We start from the raw sequence: 17467 nt of genomic DNA, 5'->3' as shown, positions 1-17467 counted from the left end.
CTCAGCAGCAACTCATTGCTTTCAGCATTTAAAAGCTGTATGACTTCCTCCTCCCTTTATTCATACATGTACAGGGGTGAAAAACTTGAAAGTTACCCTTTTCATACGTTTATTATACACTGTGAAATGCAGTATTTCCCTTTAATTGAGGTGTGTGTGAAAAATAACATGGGGAATTGTCTATGTATACAGTTACAGGTTCCCAACCTACCGCCCTTGGATTTGATGGTTCTGAGATAAAATCTGTGCAGGGTTAAGACCGTCAGCCCAGACCTTCAAGAGAACTGACATGTTCTGGTTGGCACATGTATACTCCTTATAGGTCCACCAGAAAGATGTGTCTTATTTCTCTTCTCTCTCTGTCTCTGTCTCTGTCTCTCTGTGTCTCTGTCTCTGTCTCTGTCTCTCTCTCTCTCTCTCTCTCTCTCTCTCTCTCTCTCTCTCTCTCAGTTATTTTATAGCCTGGGGACCCTCAAGAGTCTGTTTTCCTTGGTGGTCAGTCGGTCAGTCATTCCAAGTTTAACCCATGTATATTGACCCTCCACTGGCCTTTGCGGTCCTTGTCCTCATCGTGTCTGACTGGGAAATAGCCACAGCACAGCTCTGAGGCGACTTTGTCCCCAGGGACTGACCAATGAAGTAATGAGAACAGTAGTTCATATGCTAAGCACTGTGGCTCTGAAAGGCAGATCCAAGCGGTACCGCATGCTCGCTGGGTCCCCTGAGAAGTTACTTACATTCCTTAAGCCTCAGTTCCAACATCTGAAAACAGATAAAAGCAAAAGATCGAGCCCATCGCCTATCCCCTGAGTTATTTATGCAAAATCCCTGTAATAATCTTAGGCTTTCAGCCTTCCATTTCTTATACTCTGTTTGGGGCACAAGGCATTCCCAAGTCCAAAGACCCTCTCCAACGATGGCACCAAACCCACACTTTCCAGCTCTCACTCCCTGACCTCTGGACCTATGCTATCCACTACTGTAGCCTCTAGCTATATACAAATATTTAAATGTCAATAAAGGGAAATTTTGAATTCAGTCATTGACAGTAAGTGCTGCCTCTCGAGGGTTGAGTAGGCACGTGTCACCGCCCGCAGCAGGGCAGACCGCTGTAGCATCGTTACTGTCCCACTGAGCTACACTGTGATAGGCTGGGATGTTAGTGTCAGGCCGATGGGACCAGCCAGCCAGGGCTGACCACAGCAAGCTGGCAGGTTGCCAGGGTTGACCTCAGAGAGGGGACTTTTATAGAAATTTGTTTTCTATTAATCTTCTTGCACACCACTAGCCCTTGCTTTCTCATCCATCGGTTGTCACATCTTTAAGCTTTAAAAAGTATCAGGGTGTCTCAGCAATTAATGCGGAAAGAAACATTAATTACAATGACAAGGTTTTTGATGCTCTTATAAACTAAATCAGTGTACATTGTGTTAAGGTGGAGTTGGGTTTGTGCTTTAACTTTGGTTTTAGTTTGGTAGTACAGGGATTGAACCCGAGGCCTTGCACATGCTAGACAGGCATTTACCACCAAGCCACAACCCAGCCCCCCCCCCCCCGCCTTTTTTTTTTTTAAGTTTTTTTTTTCAAGACAGGTTTTCTCTGTGTAGCCTTGGATGTCCTGTATTTGCTTTGTAGACCAGGCTGGCCTCGAATTCACAGCGATCCACCTGTCCCTACTTCCCCAAGTGCTGGGATTAAAGGTGTGTGCCACCATGCTCGGCAACTCAGCTGTTTTTAAAACTTTTATTTTAGGATAAGCTCTTACTAGTTTTGCCATACTTCAGCACCCCTACACACGCATACACACACAACACACACACACACACCAATTACAGATATGTACCTAAATGTGTACCTAACAGATATCCCCTAACTGTGATAGCATTTTAATAACTTCATAGTTGTGGCCTGAAGTAATTTTCCCTTTGATTCTTAGATATATGTGTCCCTGGAGATGAGGGTGCCAGCCATCTGATGGTAACATAGTAACACACAATTAGATAAGACTAAATTCGTTTGTGATCTGTCCGCTAAAAGAGAATGTTCCTAACCATTTTATTTATAATAGACCAAAACTAGAAATAACCCAAGTACTCATTTAAAATACCCATTAAACAGAATAAATACAGTATAGTTATACAAGAGAAAATTGAATGTCAATAAAAATGGGCCAGTAAGGCCAGAGGTAAGCCTGGCGGTGGGGCCTCTGTACAGCTTGTATATCTGGATCTGGGTGGTTATTACAGATGTGAAATTCTGCCCATGCTGTGCACTGAAGTTTTCTGTTGTATGTGTCCTTTCTGTAGTCTTTGTAGTCAAGCAAGCATGTGAAAAACTGCAAAACTCAGTGGATGTGCTCAAATGATATTTTTAATTTTGGCAGAAAGTTGTAAGGTATGAGCTGATTAAGTATGACGTGGAGAAGGATGAGCCCATCCGTGACGCAAATGGATATTGCATCAAAGTCCCCAAAGGTGTGGATTTTTTCAATGCAATAAACTGTGCATGAAAATTATCCTTAGCAACATTTAAGAGCTAACATTTAAGAACTAACTAGTATTACCAATATATTTTATTAAAATTAGTGGGGGAAACATGTTTATTGAAGTGTCTCAAAAATGCCTAAATTACAGAAGGGACTGGTTTGCCTTAACCTGTAATTACACGTTTAAGTCCGTTGAAGACCTTGCCTGTAAGATCCCTTGTGTAAAGGTCTAGACAGCTTTATGTGGCCCTTGTGCTGATGTCTATGCATTTGTCTAATTACGTGTAGGAATCATCATTGAGCATCCCCAGCTGGGGATCAAGTTCAAACACAGCAGCCTAGGAGGGACATTTCACATTCAACCACAGCACGGCATACATGAGCACGGATATAAGAAATGACCCTCCCTATGGCCGGCTCATTGCCAGCAGGCTGTCAATAAGCTATCAGTTTTAAGACAAAGATGATGATAAAATGTGCTTATCTCCTCACACACATTAAAAAAAAAAAAATTTACCCTCTTCTGTCTCAGGTGAGGTTGGACTCTTGGTCTGCAAAATCACACAGCTCTCACCATTTAGTGGCTACGCTGGAGGGAAGGCTCAGACGGAGAAGAAAAAGCTCAGAGATGTCTTCAAAAAAGGAGACCTCTATTTCAACAGTGGGGATCTCCTGATGATCGATCGGGAAAACTTCATCTATTTTCACGACAGAGTTGGAGATACGTTCCGGTTGGTTTCTCTGAATTATTGAGCCCAAAACAAATACATGCACACAGTTTGGCCTATTCCTAAGTCAGAATCAGATGCTACTTTCCCGAGATGCTTCCATTTTTTTTTTCTCTCTTGTGTGCCATTTCGCCTCCTCCATTCCCAGAGAATAAGGAGTGAAATACGAAGGGTCTTTTTACAACACAAATGAAACTAAAGGAGGGACATCTCTTCCTTGTCTCTGGAGCCCAAAGTCCACCCAGCTGTTCCTTCATGTCCTGCATGTTTAGTGGCTGCCATTAGGGTAACCGGAGCTTTTTGCTCTTAGGGTAAAACAAGTGCAAATTAATGGGAAGTTGACCTGGTTGAGGAAGTGAGGTGTTCAGGGCCTTTATTCCACTCCCTTCTATCCTCCATCTCCAACCAAATGGTTTCCCACAAACCCCCAGGCTAACGTGAGGAAGTCTGGGAGTCATTTTGGTAAATGGTGACATGAGTTGCCAACGATAGCTCAGTCCTCCAGCTCGTGGCTGAGGGTTCCTTCCTGTGTGAATCTCCTGAGATAGGAACGCCCCCAGAAGGACCTACAACCTTGAGCGAGTGAGTCAAGAAAGCATGGAACCTGGCTGACTACAGTAGAAAGATCAAGGTTAAATGAGAACCACACTCCAGACTCACCATAGCCCTGGCCACCGATATTACCGTTTTTTTTTTAATTGTCTTACAAAAGCAACAGATTTTGTTTGAAAAAAATACCATAAGTTAATCATTCTTTCGCCCATTTCCTGAGAGTCTGGTTGACCTTCAGCACTTATTCTACCCCTAAAAGTCTCTGTCTCAGGGAATTTTATGCCACCCTCATTAAGAAGTCACTTCGGGAAGCTGAGGAGACAGCTAATACAGCCCTGGCCTTGCAAGTGTCAGGACAGGACAGGACAGGAACACAGTTCAGTAAATCTGGGTTTGACGGCACATGTTGGTAATCTAACCCTAAGGAGGCAGAAACAGGCAAATCCCTGAGCCTACTGGCCAGTCAACCACCCTTGCCAATTTGGTGAGCTCCAAATTGGTGAAATATCTTAAAGAGTGGACAGTGCCTGAGGACAGACACTCAAGGTTTTCCTCTGGCCTACATGCACACACTGCACAAAATACACACACATACACATCTTCCAAAGGTCCTGAGTTCAATTCCCAGCAACCACATGATGGCTCACAACCATCTGTAATGAGATCTGGTGCCCTCTTCTGGCATGCAGGCACACATGCAGACAGAACACTATATAATAAATAAATAAATCTTTTTTAAAGTCATTATAATCTATGTAATAAAAGCGTATTTTTTTTCTTTTTAGCTGAAAGCTCTGTTATTGTGAGAACTTGAAATATAACTATGAAATTCTGCCCAAAAAATTTACTAACTGAATTAAATTAGGTATTAAAGAAGAAAAGTGAGAGACCTAAACAAAGGGAAAAGAAGCTGAGACTCATTTCTGACGTCCAGTGACTTTCTTAGCCAGCTCTGGCTTTCACGTCTGAACACGGTGCTAGTTACTATGCCTTGTGTGACGAGATCGAAACCCCACATCTTACTCTCTAGGTCTACACCCTTTTGCTTCCAACAGAGCGCAACGAGTGAGGGGAGGGTGTTAAGAACCAGAATGGGAAGACCGGCCACCTCAGTGAGGTCAGAAAGAAATGCTGACCGGAAAACAAGCGTGGCCTCGACTAACCCTGCCTTCTCTCCCAGGTGGAAAGGAGAGAACGTGGCTACCACGGAAGTTGCTGACATAGTGGGGCTGGTCGACTTTGTTGAAGAAGTCAATGTGTATGGAGTGCCGGTGCCAGGTAGGACACTATGAGTCTGTGTGAACCCAGTCCGGCACTGAGGAGAATCGTAGCAGCCGACCAAAGTTTGTCCTGCTCCCTCCTGCCACCTGGACGATACAGCAGCGGTCAGCCACAGGGGGCTAGAGAGAGTGTCTCTCTCTGTTTCACGCACCGACGTCCGAGCTATTCAGTGCGTGTGAATTGGCCTGCCCCTGGGTTTCAGCGACTGCTTAATTTAGGGTCCTTAGGCTGGGGAGGCCTCCAAGTTTCGGGGTCCCTGTTTGGCGTACCTTGAGAGTTTGAGGGCTACAGAGTGGAGTGTGGCCTCTGAAGCTGGAGATGTAAGTAGGAACGATCACAGTTTCTAAAGAGAAAGTTGGGAAGGGGCGTATTTTGTTCAGCTTCTTCTTGTAAGCGGTTTCCTAAAACCAGACCAGACCCTGAGTGCAGAATTATCACAGAGCCACTGAGGGCGCCACAGATCTGCCTCCACCAGCCGAGTGGGAAGAAGCCTGGCTTCAACACCTGCTGGCTATTTCACAAGTCCCTCAAATTAGGGATAACGCTTGCCTTGCAGTTGAAATTATCAGAACCCGTTTATTTTACTTTCATAAATATCGAGTGCATGTATTAAATGTATACGAGGGTTGCTGTATCAGCCGTGTTAATTGTAGATATTAGAGAGGATTAAATTCTTTAAGTCAATGGCCAGATATAAGGTGTCGGGCTATTATTGTCTCAAAAACTGAGTTTGGAGGATTCTCACCCTTTATTCAAAGTAGCAATCAAAGGGCCTTTCCCTGCCCACTGACAGGGCCACACGTTGTGTGACAAAGCATTTCCGGAGGAAACGCAACATGCACGTCGAATCATCCCAGATAGGGAACCTATGACAGACCAAAATGAAGATGCCACCAAAGCCCCACTTGGCAAACCAATGTGTTTGATTGGGGTCACAGGAAGGTGGGTGAAGGTTACTTCTAGGAGCAGAAATGACTCAAAGACAGCTGCATCACCGAGGCCCAGCCCAGCACGGGTGACAGCTCCCGAAGCTGGGGACCTGGAGAGCACTGCACAGCCTGCAGGGAGCCCAACAGGCTGCAGAGTGTCCTTCCTGGGTGCCTCCATTGGTCTAAACATCTTCCAGACAGCCTGGCCAATGTCTTCTTCTCCCAGGAAGATGTCCTGGTCTGACAGTCCTCTTTGCACTTTGGCTTGCCTGTGAGTGAGTCTCAGCAGTCTCTATTGCTCAGTCTGGCAGAGCCTAGCGAATTTGGTAAATTTCAGGGACTTCCTGAAGCCATTTTAGGTTGTTTACCTTGCAACACCTGCTTATTTATCTTTGTAAAAGTCTTTTTCCATACAATTACATATTATTTATATAGTATATTCTCCCTATCTACCATTCTCTCTCATCCCTTTGCCACCCAGATTTCTACTCTCATGTCATATATACATACATATAATATATATTATTATATTATATATAATATATATTGGTGATTCCTGGGTTATATATAATATATATATTCCTGGATTATATTTATATAATATATATAACCAATGAGAAAAAATACATGACATTTGCTCTTTTGAAATTGATTTAATTCACTTACAATAGTTATCTCCAATTTTGTCCATCTTTCTGCAAACCTCAGTCTTCACTGTGGCTGAAAAATATCTCATTGCATACATACACTGCATTTTCTTACTCACTTGGGTTGTTTCCATAACTCATCTGTTGTGAACTGTGCTATAATCTCACGGATGAGCAAATGTCTCTGCGATGGATTGGAGACCTTTGAGTAAGCACCCAGGAGTGGGTTAGATGGGCCCCTTGTTAGATCTGCCTTTAGTTTTGCTCAAGAAACCACCATACTGATTTCCATAGTAGCTGGACTGATTTACATTCCCATCAGCCACAGGATGGGTATTTTCCTACCTGTTTCCCTATGATCTAATGACAGTGATGCAATAGAAAGCACAGCCACACCTCGGGTCCCAGAGTCTTGAGAGGGTGCAGAATATTCCCCAATGTGTCTGGAGGAAAATGCAGCAGACCTGCTCGGTAATACCAGTGTCCAAGTCATGGTGTCAGTCACCATGACACCCCAGTCTCTCATAGCCCCCTCTTAGAGTGGTGGGTGTGCTTCTATGTTCTGAATCTTAAAATTTCTCTGAAGTAGCTGAGAAAAATCTGGAACGTGGGTTGAAAGAATAATATTCCTCAAGGAGGAGTCCTAGACAGGCAGCATCACCATACCCGAGAACTTGCTAAAGCTGAGGTGTGTCAGTCCACCCAGACCTGCTGAATGGGTGGGCCCAGAAAGCTGTGCTTTTTTTTTAATTTTCTAGCCCAGTGGTTCTCAGCCTTCCTAATGCTGTGACCCTGTAATATAGTTCCTTGTGTTGTGGTGACTCCCAACCACACAATTATTTTCATTGCTACTTCATAACCATAAATCTGCTACTGTTGCGAATCATAACGTAACTATTCTGGCATGCAGACTATTTTATATGAGACCCCAGTGAAAGGCACCTCCAAACACAGAAGGTCACAATCCACAGGTTGAGAACTGCCGATCTAGTGACTTGAAAACACTAGGCTAGGGGCGTGGCTCACCGGCAGCGTGTCTTCACAGGCTCCGGGTTTATCCCCAGTTCTCCCACATGCAGCATGCACACGACATTCAAGTCTGATTTAGTCACAGTGAAAATGCCCTGACATGTGTGGTAATAGGGCAACACTGTGATTATTACACTAACCACCACTGAACTGGTGAAAAAGACGAATTTCATACTTCGCACAACTTCTTAAAAACAGTTACAGGCATGATGGTGTACAGTTGTGACCTCGGCACTCGGCAGGCTGACGTGTAAGTCACTTCAAGGTCAACTTGAGCCATGTAATGAGTTCTGGGCTAGCAGGGGCTATATAGTGAGATCCCATCTCAAAAAAAAAAAAAAAAAAAAAAAAAAAAAAAAAAAAAAAAAAGCACAAACAGCAAAAATTCCACCGAAGTATGAAAGGCACTGAAGCCTTTCTCAAAATGTGGCCAAGCTCACAGTCACCTGGGAATTTTTGTGAATCCCTGAGCTAATGCATCAGAACCTCTAGGACGTGGGATCCAGAATCTTCCAAGCAAGCCTGTCAGTGAGCATTGCAGAACATGGAAGAGGCTGTCAGAGCACTCCCTGTCGTTCAGAAAGAGGAGCAACAGAAACAGTTTGAGATGGTCAGGAAGAGTACATTGCCTGGGAAACCCCCATAGCCAGAGGGACCAACCGTCAAATGGGCTCACTTCCAGATGATGGACCCTCTTCCATCTGAGAATCCTGAAAGAAGTCTTCCCACAGTGAAAGGCTAGAGCGGAACTCCGAAGTTCTGTCCAGCTTCAGACTCTCAGTGACCTACTGACTGCCATCCAGCATTCTAACCAGCATGCCTAGCTGACAGTAGACACCTAAGCCTGGAAATGCAGCAGGCCCTTCTCAAGGCAGTTGTTCTCGTGCTGGCAGTGACCGTGAACCTTGGTTCTCACTTTTGCACCGGGGAGACGAAGTGTTCGTTTGGAACCTAGAATGGAGGCGTCACACAAGAACAGTCCAGGTGCTCTCTAGAACTTCCAGTTCTCAATAAACCTTTCCATGTTGGTGAAAAATATCCAGTAGAGTAGCCAACAGTCTCAGTGTGGCTGCTAAGTACTTAAAATACAGGTAGCACAACTGAAATTTTGAATTTCTCCCTTTACTTAGTTAGAATTGATTTCTTTTGTCTTAATAACCTGTATGCGGACAGTGGCTGCTGTGTTAAATAGTACATCTCCCAAGAACGGACCTGGAGCTGAACTAGTCAAAGGCAACCCCTGGCAGTAAGCGCAGAAGCCTTGGGCCTAACAGGCCCACCTCCCTCCAGTGGCATTGCCACTACCAGGGCATGGAGTAAGAGTCATTCAGTGCAGTCTTTCTGCTGCATTAGCCCCACTGTAATCCCAAGATCAGCTTCCTGGGGATATTTGAAGTTCCTGAGACAGGTGTCTGGGACCTTAAGAAGAAAGGTATGGAGAAAGAGAGAGAGAGAGAGAGAAAAGGTCTGGCACCATGCCTTCCTCCTTCAGGTCTGAAGAAAACTGAATGAGGATTTTTGTTTTGTTTTGTTTTGTTTTAATGTTTTTGTTGTTGTTTGCCTTCTTGAGAGCAATGGGTAAACATACAATCACCATGGGAGAGATTTCAAGCTCTGGGGCCCAGGTGACCAAGGACGTCTCGACCTTCTTCCTATCTGATTACAGTTAAGTAGCTCAGGGAAGTGGACCCGGGCTCCCACTGCGTCCACTGGATCAGGAGAACATAGATATTAATACCTAATTACCACTGTCCTCACAAGCAAACAATAGTAACTGTTGTAATCACCTCCGCTAAGGGCCCTGCTGTTGAGGTCAGTTTTCTCTGTGCAGTGTAGGTTCCCTTGGGAGTACTGGGCAAGAACGGAAGGGCACACAGCAGCTCAACCCTGCACTATCTCCACCCTCCTGCCCTGCAGCCTCTCGGAAACACAGCGAAGCAAAGCTGTTGGGAGCTTTGAGGGAATAAATAACTCTCAAAGGCAGTATCTGTGCCAACGGCACAACAGACCCAACATCGGGAGCTAAAATGACAGGTCCAGCTCAGTTATTCATGACAGTGGAGCATGGACTTTTGGCTGGAATCAGAAAAACAAAACAGACACACACACACACACAAAAAAAAAAATTCAATTTAGCCACCAGCTCAGTTGCTGTCCCACAAGGAAAGCTCTGTATAGCTGACTAAGAAGAATGATGACTGCGACCACAGGAACCGAAGCCAGCCTGCCTGCCTGCATTAGTCTCTGATGCTGCTACTCCTTGCTGTATGACCTTGGACAAGCTGAATGCCTTTAAATCCCAGTTTCTTCATCCTTGAGATAAACATCTGCACCTCTTGATAAGGCCGTTGCTGTGGTTAAATGAGAATGCTCTGAGCAGAGGTCATGACAAGCATCAAAGCCAATGTACATCTGTCATTGGTTTTATCACTTAGTTATTCGTTAATGTTTCTAAGAATAGCGTACTTACCACAGAACAATTGGAACTATTTCTAAAAAACTGTTTGTGGTTGTCACAGTCTGCACAGCTGTAGTTCTTTGACTGGCAAAGCCTTGAGAATGAAGTTACCAGCTAATGAGGGGCATGGTGACGCACTCCTGTAATCCCAGCACTCAGGGAGGCAGAGGCAGGCAGATCTCTGTGAGTTCAAGGCCAGCCTGGTCTACAAAGTGAGTCCAGAACAGCCAAAGGCTTCATAGAGAAACCCTGTTTCGAAAACCAAAAAATAAAGGGGAGTGGGAGAAAGAAAGAAAGAAAGAAAGAAAGAAAGAAAGAAAGAAAGAAAGAAAGAAAGAAAGGAAAGAAAGCAAATGCCAGCTAATGTTTTCTTACTCCATTTCCAGGTCATGAGGGTCGAATTGGGATGGCCTCCATCAAGATGAAAGAAAACCATGAATTCAATGGAAAGAAACTCTTCAAACACATCTCGGAGTACCTGCCAAACTACGCAAGGCCTAGGTTCCTGAGAATACAAGTGAGAAAATTTACCAAGTTCAAGTCTCTCCCAGGCACTGTCTTAGGGAACTGCCCCTCTTCTCCCATGGTTACCACATTTGCCAAATTTTAACCTATGCACCGGACAGAGTTCAGGAAGAAGTGCTGTAGTTCACTAAGGACAGGAAATACCAGAAACAGAGCAAACAAAGGTCCCACCCCCAATCTCTTCCTCCCTAAAATGACAGGCCAGTGCATTCACCTGCAGCCTCAGCGGAGAGCTAACAGTCAGTGTTTGATGAGGTGTCAAAGACACTCCAAATAGAAAGTATCTAGTTCTCCTGGTCTTGGTCCACTTGCCTTGTTTCTGTGTTAGCACCCAGGACCCAGCTCACGGTAGGCGAGCACTCTGCCACTGAGATACATCACAGCTGTGTTGTTTCCAGTTCCGAAGGATACGAAACCTGCTGAGGTCCTACACCTTGCTACTGGGCAGATTCTAGCTGAGCAGCATCAGTCACTCGGGCCTGTCGAACTGTCGCCGGAGTTGGTGTGAGGGCTTAGAGCCCTGCCGTCATGCACCTGAAGCCCTGACAAGGTCTGAGGGTCTTGACCAGTGCCGAGCGTGCAAGGCTCCTCCCGTGGTCGCTCACAAAGGGCTGGCGTTTGCTCTGCGCGCAGGCGGTAAAGAGACGAACACGAAATGTTTCCAGACGTGTCTGATAACATTGACGGGAGGCTTTCGCCAAACAGACAGGCCGGGAAAACAAAATCCCTTTGTGTCAGTGGCCCCTTTCCCCTTCTCCCTGAAGTCTTTCCAGTGGCCCCTCTGCTCAGAGTCTGCACACCGTTGGCAGCACCGCACTCCTCACAGGGGTTCCCAACCCTCCTAAAAACACAACCCTTTAACACAGTTCCTCAGATTGTGGTGACCCCCAACACCATACATTTATTTTCATTGCTGCTACATAACTGAAATTTTGCCATGACCCCTGTGGGTCATGAGAACCTCTGCTCTAAGGACCTAAATCTCTTACATAGGTCACTGTGTGGAACTTCTGCACATGGGCAGGGTGAATACATACTCATCAACTCTCACAGCAACACAGAAAGCCAGCATTCAGCCAGTCCCCACCATCTCCACCCCACCCCTGCGCTGACTTATGTAAATCACAAGTAACAAACCGATTGTGTCATCTTTTTCAGGATTCCATAGAGATCACTGGGACTTTTAAACACCGAAAGGTGACCCTGATGGAGGAGGGCTTTAATCCCACAGTCATCAAAGATGCCTTGTATTTCATGGATGAAGCAGCAAAAACCTATGTGCCCATGACTGAGGACATTTATAATGCCATAAGTGAGAAAACCCTGAAGCTCTGAATATTCCCAGGTGGCTAACGTATACCATTTCCAGAAAGAAACTCAATAGATCTAGCATAGCCACTTCATGTAATCCAACTTTAATTTGATTGAAGATTATAAGATGCGAATTTTTTTTTTAGAAAATTATCCATTAAAAGGACAGTTGTTGTTTTTTTAATTACACCTGAGCCTTTGCAAGTAAGATTTAGAGACAATTATTTTTCAATGTGTGCCTGCCATTTGTCTTTGCAAACCAAGCTTCCTGGAAAGAGGGCCTTATTTTTTTAAATACATAATAAACTATATGAATCCTAACGTATGAGAGAGCACGGTCTCTTGTGTTTTTCTCCAGTCTAATTGCATACTCCTCATTAGGTGTTTCAAAACAGAGCGTCATCAGCCATACACACGCTACTCATCTTGATAAAAAGTGGCAAAGAAGAGGGAGGGCAGGCCAGCAACAAACAGCAATGGGAACCCAGCTCCACTCCTGCAGACATTAATTCAAGCTAGGAATGTCAGCTTAGTCTCTAAATGTGCTGTCTTAGTTACTTTTCTACTGCTGCAACAAACCACCATGACCAAGACAGCTGATCAAATGAAACATTTAACTCCTCACAGCTCCAGAGGGTTCGAGTCCTCTGACCATCATGGTGCAGAGCATGGCGGCAGGCAGGCAGGCAGGCAGGCAGGCGTGGTGCTGGACAGTAAGTAGCTGAGAGTTCAGACCTAATCTATAAGCATGAGGCTGAGAAAGCCAACTAGGAATGGGGTAGGCTTTTGAAATCTCAAAACTACCCCCGTGACACACCTCCTGCAACAGGCCACGCCTCCTAATCCTTCCAAACACTTCTACCAGCTAGCATTCAAACATAGGAGTCCCTGGGCGTGGCAGGGGTTGGGGGTGGTCATTCTTATTCAAACCACCTCAGAAGACTAAGGCTGAGGTACCTAAGTCTACACTTAAAAGAGGCTCAGTAAGGTTAGGGTTTTTTGTTTAGTCTTGGTTTTGGTTTTCAGGGGTTTTTTTGTTGGTGGTGGTGGGTGGGTAGGTGGTAGGTCGGTTGGTTTTGGTTTTTATTTTGTTGTTGTTTTAGCTACATTAGGAGTTACGAGAACATTTGCCCTCAGGATTCACATGTAAGCTATGGGGAAAGAAAGCAGTTGGTGAAAGTGTCTGTAACACAGCCACCACTCCAGCTGTCTTATAGAAACTCGGGTCAGATTCTGTCTTTTAATTTGTTCAGAAACAAAATGCCAATTGAGGCAGGGCCCCAGGTGCTTGTGAGGCTGGGATCACCCTTGAATAGCCAGGCTTTTCTGCTCTGTGGTTACATTTTGTCGGAGGTGTTTGTTGGGATTTTGTTCCCAGCTGGAAGCTTATTCCACTCCGCAGCCAGTCTCCAGAGCATGAGTCTGCCCAAGGACGGCTTGGGACCCTCTGGGGAGCTGTTTGCCCCTACATTGCCTTCCTTCGTGAGTACAATCCCTTACTGCCACAGGTCCGAGCTGGGAGCTGCGACACCCTCAGAAGTTGGTCCATGGCTGATGCACTTAGGGCGTGTCCTTAACCTTAACTTAGGCCATCACAGCCACTGATTCTACATGCAAACAATGAGACCCAGGTCACCCCTAGCCTGCCTAGAGGAAGCAAAGATTCCTTTCTAGAGGACCTCAAATGACCAGGAGCTGTACCTGGCCATCCCGAACAGTGAAAAGAGTGGCCACCCTGACCCCAGATATGATACTAAGAAGAACGCTAGGAGCATTTCTAGTACTCTCTCCACTCTTGTTTTTTAATTTAATTTACTTGTATGGATACTTTGCCTGCATCTATGTGTGTGCACCGGAAGAGGGGGTCTGTTCCTCTGGAACTGCAGTTATGGAAGGTTGTGAGCCACTGTGTGAGTGTTGGGAACTGAAGGTCAGCAAGAGCGGCCAGTGCCCTGAATGACTGAGCCCTCCTCTCCACTCTAGCAGTGACTTCCAAGAGGTCTGGTGACTCAAATCACTACTTTTATTACCTTGAGCACAACTCATTTCCTGAGCACCCAATGTGCGTAGGAGACTCCAGGACTGTCTATGGGAATGGATAGCTTGCTTGCATCTTGGTGCATTTTCCCAATAATTTGGAATGATTCTTGATATTTTTCAGAACCTGGGAATTTTTCACAAAATCCTGCCCTTTTTTTTTTTTTTTTTTTTTTTTTGATTCATCCACCAGTGAAAACTTTAACCCAAGACTACGTTTAAGAGTTTAGTGTTATGGAATCCTGTCAAAATAAACCAGGTTGTCAGCAGAGGCAAGTCAAAGTGATGATGTCACTCTCTGTCACCAGGGGCATCTTCTCAGGTAATAGGGTATCCTATTGAAACATTAGAATTTCTGCAGCTGCAGCCTGGTGAGTTCTGACCTCCCGTGACCCCTGCTTTAGATTTAGATTATCCAGCTAGAAAGTAAGCGCCGATGTTCTCAGACCCTGCTCGCTGAGCCTCCTCAGCCTCCCACTTCCCCCAGAATCCCCAGCTCGGGTCCAGTGCCACCGCTCCACTGTGAATGGAGACACAGCAGCCTCAGCCTCTGGGTTTGCACGGGTAAGCCATCACCTGGGAGGGTTTTAAAGGTTGATCTTTCTTCTTTTGCCAGGTCGTAACAGCACCTGTACCTGGTGGTCTCTGCCCCTACCTACCACAGCCAGCAGTTTCAGTCCATGAAAGGCAAGAAGGAAGTCTGGTTCAACACGGCTCGGGAGACAGTGTTGCTTCAAACTTCAAGAATCTGACCCCGAGCAGTTTATTTTAGGCACATATAAATGTATCAAAATTTGAGGAAAAGTTTTTTGGTGATAAAAAAAAAAACAAAAAACACCTCAATCCTGTGTGTACGATAAAGCTGAAGGCATGTACGTGTGACACTTACGTAAAGATGGGTTCTAAAGCTTGACTACACAAGCGACATTTTAAGGGCCTGCGGGAGGATCTGTTGTGGCCACACAGAAAACAGGGAATCACAAGGCTATGAACCACCTCTGCTCCCAGCCTTCTGGGAGAGTGCGGTAGGGACAAGCTTTACATCTTTCCCTTTGAAGACACACCCTGCATCTTTAACATTTCAGCCTTTCCTAGTGCTCCTCTGTGAACACAAGAACCTCTGAGCCTCCTCCGCCTGCACAGGAGGGAATAGGGCATGGTGGGGCAGCTGTCTTCCAGACATGATGCGGCCAGTGCACCCATATGTAGAGGAATTTTAATCCAGCAACATAGCTGTTCTGATCACATCCAAAGATTTTCTAGGTCCGTGTGATCTTGCTGGAATGACGACACGACCTCAGTACACACCATTCATCACAAACAATGAAGATAAAGTTAGTTTGTCAAAGGAAGCACCCATGGTTGAGAGTGATATCTAATTGAGAGGCAGACAAAGTGACAAATCAGAGAACGATTTGACAGAATAGGATACGCCCAACTCTCACGAGAAGAGGGGGGAAAGAGAGGAGACTTAAGGGAGGGCAGCGCAGAGAGAAAGAGAGGTGGCTGTTTTACAGGGAGAGTTTTACAGAGGCAGGTTGAAGAGAAAACAAGCTAGACACAGGAAGACAGAAGGAGCCAAAGATTAGAATAGATTGCTAGAGTTAGTCTGAGGCCAAGCAGAGCAATTCAGTCAGAGGCTGAGAGAAGCCAGTTTGAACTAGTGAACTTGAAGAGGCGTTTGAGCCAGAAGAGCTGAACTGAACGGGGCAGCCAGAGTTCAGAAAGAGCAAGAAAGGGTGAGTTTATTCAGCAGTACATCTCAAAGGCTGAAAACATCCTAGGCCGAGATCAGAGTGTACAGAAGCTAGAGGCTTCCAGGACTAAACCTAGGTTAGAAGACAGAGGCAATAAGCCACCCAGACAACAATTACATCAGGTAAGTAAATACTTTTACATCCATGAAATTAATTCACAGTAATTGTTATTGTCTGCAAAGATCTAACAAGATGGAACCTGTCAATATTCTGTTGTGGATAGGGAAAGATCACAATGCCCCAACTTTCCCTGAAGATTTATAGGAAGTTGGTGATTGCAGGGAGAGAAAGAGATATTTTCTTCATTGGTGTAGCTATTACCAGATGTTCATGCCCCTCTTAACAAACCCCTCACCCAGGCTCCTGCAAGCAAGACTAGTTAAACATAGTGAGGTTCTCTCTCTCTCTCTCATTCTACGACAGAGTGTACAGAGTGTAGCCAAGCATGGAGATAACAGAGCACAAGTTATGACACCATTGAGTCATAGTTAAATATAAGGTTAGTTTGGCCCTCTGGCAGGGTCTGTTAGTGTGGATTAACTTGACTTTCTGGCAGGGTTTGCTAGTGTCAGCTAAGGAATAACTACTTCTAGGAAGTAAATTAAAAAAATTTTAACTTAATTTCACCTTGTGAACAAAAATGGATACTTAATACAAAATGGCTTCAGATGTGTTACAAAGAGCAGGCCTCAACAAGGCTGGTTTTGTTGATCAGGTGACAAGTTTGGGGAACAATTCAATAGAGAAAGAGGCCCCGGAATGACCCATCTTTTGTGCTTGCTTAGCATAATTCAGATCCTCAGAGCTTAATTCTCTCTCTCCCCCCCCCCTCTCTCTCTCCTTCTCTCCCTCTCTCTCTCTCTCTTTCTCTCTCTCCCTCTCTCTCTCTCTTTCCCTCTCTCTCTCTCTTTCTCATTCTCTGGCAGAGAAATGTAGAAGGCACCAGTTTGGAAGAAGAAAAATATCTCTAGAATGAGAGGGAGACTGGGGATAATGAGATTACCATGATCAAAATGTATATATGTATAAAATTGACATAGTGAAACCAATTGCTATATAAAACTAAGGTATACTAACAAAAAGTTTAAAAAATTGTGTCTATAGAAATAGCTGCACTAGTTGGCTTCATTTGAAAGCACAAGTGGGTGGTTTTAGCTTAAGCTAATATTCATATACATCACACAGCTGCTGACGTTTGTAATTGGCCCATATCTAGGATGCAACATGAGCCCAGATAATGTGGGGATGAAACCAAGAAGTGTCACCTCTAACACGGAAGCTAATGATAGATGATGTAAAAAATGGAGATGATCGAATAACATTTCACGAAAAGATGATTTAATAAACACGTTTCTTGTCCCATGTCTACATTAAAGCATTTAGTTCGTAGACTGTTATGAGCTAAGAAATGCTCTTAGCACTAGTGTGATCTAGGACTCCGGGAGAGGAAGTCAGATCCTAAAGAACAGATGACTGGAAAGACCCTTGAGCACAGGTCAGAGTTTTCACCATGTGTTACAGCTCTTTGTCAACAGTTACGTGCTGGCTCGCGGGGCTGCGCAGACTGCTAACAAGGAAGACAGTGTCACTCGCAGCATCCTGCACTGTCCTAAGGGCAGAGGCCAATGGCCAGCAGGGGTCTAGCCAGCTGGGCTGCGGGCCTCGGGACATGCAAAACGTCAGAGGGAGACACACACGTGGTTGATCCTGTGTCCCTCACTGTCAACC

General features: G+C 45.1%; 1 protein-coding gene across 2 annotated transcripts in view; it reads left to right on the top strand.

Annotated features, from left to right (window-relative positions):
- Positions 1-12270, top strand: part of Slc27a2 (solute carrier family 27 member 2) — a 35947-nt gene extending 23677 nt beyond the window's left edge. For both annotated transcript variants that reach the window (XM_021642842.2, XM_060371627.1), the window contains 5 exons: positions 2384-2474; positions 3018-3216; positions 4946-5043; positions 10496-10626; positions 11793-12270. In XM_021642842.2, coding sequence (XP_021498517.1) covers positions 2384-2474; positions 3018-3216; positions 4946-5043; positions 10496-10626; positions 11793-11969 — 696 coding nt within the window. In that variant the 3' untranslated portion in view covers positions 11970-12270. The remainder of the gene's footprint in view (positions 1-2383; positions 2475-3017; positions 3217-4945; positions 5044-10495; positions 10627-11792) is intronic.
- The last annotated feature ends 5197 nt before the right edge of the window (positions 12271-17467 follow it).

The sequence above is a fragment of the Meriones unguiculatus genome, chromosome 18 (genome assembly GCF_030254825.1).
Source record: "Meriones unguiculatus strain TT.TT164.6M chromosome 18, Bangor_MerUng_6.1, whole genome shotgun sequence".
Lineage (NCBI taxonomy): Eukaryota > Metazoa > Chordata > Mammalia > Rodentia > Muridae > Meriones > Meriones unguiculatus.
The sequence above is the reverse complement of the archived record's forward strand: the minus strand, read 5'-3'. Positions and strand labels throughout refer to the sequence as shown.